Source organism: Bemisia tabaci, chromosome 1, assembly GCF_918797505.1.
Source record: "Bemisia tabaci chromosome 1, PGI_BMITA_v3".
Classification (NCBI taxonomy): Eukaryota; Metazoa; Arthropoda; class Insecta; order Hemiptera; family Aleyrodidae; genus Bemisia; species Bemisia tabaci.
The window spans coordinates 61,297,803-61,302,651 of NC_092793.1; the positions used below are offsets into that span (position 1 = coordinate 61,297,803).

General features: G+C 43.8%; 1 protein-coding gene across 1 annotated transcript; it reads left to right on the forward strand.

Annotated features, from left to right (window-relative positions):
• Nucleotides 1-139: 139 nt before the first annotated feature.
• LOC109035758 (uncharacterized) lies at nt 140-4,356 on the forward strand. The gene is made up of 2 exons (XM_019049504.2): nt 140-295; nt 2,403-4,356. Exons 1-2 carry the CDS (start codon nt 251-253, stop codon nt 3,231-3,233), a joined length of 876 nt encoding a protein of 291 aa, XP_018905049.2. The 5' UTR covers nt 140-250; the 3' UTR covers nt 3,234-4,356.
• Nucleotides 4,357-4,849: the final 493 nt, after the last annotated feature.

Sequence of the window (4,849 nt, forward strand, 5' to 3'; positions counted from 1 at the left end):
GCAAAATTGTTTTGCCACATGCCAGCGAAATTCCTCCTGGCAAGGCACCAGCTTTCCAGATGGCATGGATGGCAGGACTTGAGGAGGGCCATTGTTGCGCTGCACGATCTTGGGAAACTTCAAAAACACGTGACGTGCGAGTTTGGCTCATTCACACCATGGACTGCATTTCCAGGTAACAGTGGGACGAGGGGATATATAAGGTCAGACAGAGTGTTGGAGAGTACCCCAGAAGACTAAAATTCCTGCCATGAACTTCAGTGTGCGAAAAGTGGTTCTCGTTCAGATCGCCCTGGTGAGTTGTTTAAGACTCGTACTGAGTGATGTTTCTTAACCCTAGTATTTTTGCTCAGGTTCTGCAAAAAGCTGATTTTTCTCTTTATTTATTCGTGGTTATCGTGGTGTTTATCTACTCAATTTTCAATGGGGGGGGGGGGGGGTTAAGCAGTGGTAATCAGAGTTTAATATTCACATGAGAAACCAGGGCCGGATTAAGGGAATGACCACATGGGCCGCGGCCCATGGCGGCAAATCTAGGGGGCGGTAAATTTTGCAATTTTTTTAAAAGTAGGTATAAAAAAATCGGATTCAGAAAAAAAAAATTATCAATGAGTAAAGGGGACAAAATCTCTCTTTCCTGAGAGTAGAGTAATTTCTAATATTATCGTTTTTCGGTGATAAAAGAGACAGCATCTTTAATTAGTCGAGTTAAGAGAGGAACTAAACACGCAAATTCGCTTGGAGCTCAGCGCAGAGAGGAATGATGAGGACTTGAGATGAAAAGGACAAGCCCTCGGCACGGCGGTCGGCATGTAACACATATTAGCGCCTTACATGAATACTTCACCCATTGCGTCAAACACAGTGCGGTCAGGAGCGAGCGGTTGGCGCGAAACGCGTAGCGCCTACAAGACTGCAGGAATACTTCACGCATTGCGCCAGTCACAGTGCGATCAGCCCGGCAGAGCGGCGGAAGTTAAAATTATTAAACCACATTTATGTTTGTTATTTCAATTTGTTGGTTCATTTCTTATAAATGGAGGACCTTGTTCACACAGAAACATGTTTACGGAACTTAACTTTCGCGCAAAGTTTCGTGAAATTTTGCCAGTTGTGTTGACTGGGCTTTCGCAAAAAATGTATTCAACACGAGTAGGTAAACGCGTCTTATGCACCCCTCCCTATCCGGCACGTTCACTTGGTGGTTTTTATTGATGTTTCAAAACGAATGAGAAGGGGGAGGCAAAACACAGGCGGCTCATGGGCGGCAAGTAGGTAAATCCGGCCCTGTGAGAAACATTTTTAATTTATTCACAATAATTTAAAAGTACCTGCAGTCTACACTGAGAAAAATTTTCCAGTTATATGATAACGCCTGGACGAGAATTCTCGTTCAGTCAACCGTAAATTTCTTATTGTGACATGTTCGTCTCTTTAAGGTGACTGAGATGAAAATTTGAAGCATGGGAAATTTTCATTGATCCAGCAGAAAATGTTTCTCCATGTAGGTAACGATTATTTAATTTTGTCGTTGCTCTTTCGTGCATGCTACCATTGTTGCTCTCTATAAATTAGATTTTATCTTAATATCTTTTACTTTTGTTTTTTATTTTATATTTGTCTAGGGTAGGTAAAGCCCATTTATGAAACAGAAAATCACTATAAATACTGAGATTAAAATTTCGTTGTCATGCAAAGACACAAGTCAAAATTTCTAATAAATCAAGTTTGAAAATGAAAATAGACCCGAAAGAAAATAAACGAAAATTTATGTTGGAAAAAGAATAAAGGAGAAAACGCACTAACAATAAGAGGAAATGGAGGATGCTAGAGGTGCTTCCCGGCGCCAAAATCTTGATCGACTTGACTTTAAGGGGTCAAAACCAAGGGATTATTTACACTGCAATGCTGCAAAGTCTCATTTGATCTACTTCTTTGTGTGAATGGATTCACGTTTAAGTACTTTTAAAATTGTGTGTTTCGATTCTTTGTACATCAAAAATTCCTTGAACTTTTCAATTAATTTACCCATTCCAGAAGAAAGGAATAAAATTGGTAGGTGAAAATATGTTTTTAAATGTTACGAGGTATGGGGGTTCCGCACACTTTTTCTACCCTACAGCGTCGTTATTCAGCGAGGTGGGCTGGAAGTCTACACACATTTGCAAGTGTACATCTTGTATATTTTGCCTTTCTCAATAAGTTAAGTCTCGCATTTGTGTAAATGATTAGTGAAATGGCGCCTGAGATACCTATTTGCAAATTTCTAGATGGTGTATACAATTTTCAAAGGCGAGAAAAAGAACTTACAAGTTTCCTTTTTTTACGGGATTTCACAGATTTCCCTATAAAATGAACTGCCGACAAGGCGCCTTAGCTGACGGTCTGTTCTCTTTTTGCAGGTCTCCGTGGCGTCATGGGCGAGAGGGCAAGACCCGAGCACGAACAACATGCTGGAGATGGGATCGATGCAGCAGCCGGTGCAGCAGCCGCAACTCAATTTCGACACGTTCACAGGGCCCGGCAACTCAGCTATCCCTGAAGGGCAGCAACCCTTCAACACGGTGGCCGCCGACGCAACCGCAACCGCCGCCTCCACCGGTGTAGGGAGCTCCACCACCCTCACCGATGCCGCTTCCGCGGTCACCGAAGCCGCCGCCCCCACCGTCCAGCAGCCTGAGACCAACCCCCTCCCCGTGACCAACCCCCTCCCCGTGACCAACCCCCTCCCCGTGACCAACCCCCTCCCCGTGACCAACCCCCTCCCTGTGACCAACCCTCTCCCTGTGCCTGGCTCAGAGAACCAACAGAATAACGGCGTAAGACCGCCGCGCCCCCTCCCGAAACCGGGGCAGATCCCTCCCGGGATGAGCCCTTTGCTGGCCCTCCTCAAGGCCATCTTCGGCGGCCCAGGCGGCATGAAGGTCATCGGCGGCCCCGGGGTCGGTCCCATAGAAGACGGTCCCCTCGGCGTTGGAGGTCCCGGTGGGCACGGTGGTCTGTTCGGCGGGATGGGCGGCCCACCGCGGAGGATTAGGATCATGATCCTTCGAAAGCCGAGAGGAGGACGATTCCCGCCGGGATTCGGCGGGCCAGAGGGAATCCAAGGCTTCGGGGGCGGTTTCGGAGGCAATGACGGAGATTTCGCCGCTAACGGAGGAGGTTTTGGAGGAGGTAGTGGGGAAATCGGGGAAGGGTTTGGGGGCCGTTTTGCCGGAATGGGATTCAATTAGGCCAGTATTAGTTTTAGGACTGTTTGTTGTTGCCATCGCAAGTGACTGCTTGAACTTGGTTCCTTACAGTACTAAAGGCCGTGGCAAGTAAAAAAATAATTCTCTTTTTAGGTGGGTTTTAGTGGGGGAATATGCTGCTGACATTTTCGCTTGAAACTGTTTGAGAATGTTCTTAAAAGAGCGGAAAAAAAACACATGGACTTTTGTGCAATAGTGATGAACGATCGCCCCTCGACAAGGCAAAATTTTAGGAGCTGGGGTTGGTACAGAACGTCTTCACTCAACAAATTTTTTAAATTGTGGCAGATGAGCGCGTGAAAAAGCCCATCGAACTTTAGCACTTTCAAAGAATCAATTAAAAGCACGGTACGTTGGATACAAATTAGAAAATCTGAGGAAGGAGTTTTAAAAATGCTCATAAATGAACCTTTACAGGAGCCTGTTTATTTAACAGTTTTTATACACCCTATAGCCACGGAGGATGCGAAGTAAGAGATCTAATGGAAACACAAAATTTTGCTGATCATAATGGTAAAATTTACGCTCAATTTTAATATTTCTATAAAAATACTGCTGACAGTTTCGATTGAAACTTTTGTCAACTATTCTCAAAAGAGCGAAAAAAACACGAACTTTTATAGGTAACGAGATCGATCCCGCAACAAGGCGAAATGCGAGGAAAATTGTAGGAAGAAATCAGGTGACGTGTTTCTCTCGTTACTGCATCGCGATGTGACACAAATTTTCACAAGCCTTTCATCTCGTTCAGGGAGTGTGGTCATTATTCACCAACCCTTCCAATGCCCAGATCGTTCATATTTTCACTCAGTGCAAGGAGCGTTTTGAATTTTCGATGATTAATCAACAAAAAGATCATATGACATAGATTATTATCTTTTCAATATTGCTGCTTAATCCGATTTGTACACGAAGCACTTAATATTTATAATGTTAAATTACAGACAAAACTCCGAGTGATGATTCAAGTTTTGAGTTTAGAACGTTCGTGAATTTAAACTCCCTTCAAGTGATATTGTATTGTTACGGCCGTAGAATAAGTGGTAAATCATTGTTCCTTCTTGTTATCCAGTTCAAATTAAACTGCGGAAAGTCGCTTCAACAACCTCATTTTATTATTTGTTAGACTGCCTCCATTTACCTTAGGGTCCTTAGGGGCTCATTCTCCTTGGCTGATATAAAGGCGCAATATAGAAACGTCTGATGAGCGTCAACGAGGGGGGGTTTGGAGGGTTCTGAAGTTGCTCAGGGCGCACTGGGAGATATCTAACATCGCAGATCCAATAACTATCAAAATTTCTACTTATATCAGTTGTATCTCTTCTCATATGAAAGGGCCAAAAACAATTGAGAGATTCTATTGGTATCTTATTGATATTATTCTAATATCGAAAAAAAAAAAAAATAATCGCGCGCCAGGTAGACCCAAGGTTTAGGTCTTATGGATCTCTGAAGTTTTTCAGATCGCACATTCGAAAACTTGGTGTACATCCGCTGAAGTTTGGGTCATACATCTGAAGTATCTACTTCGGTGATATTTCAGTTGAAATGCCTATGGAGTCACCCGAACTTGAGGTATGTGACTCTAGGATGCGGAT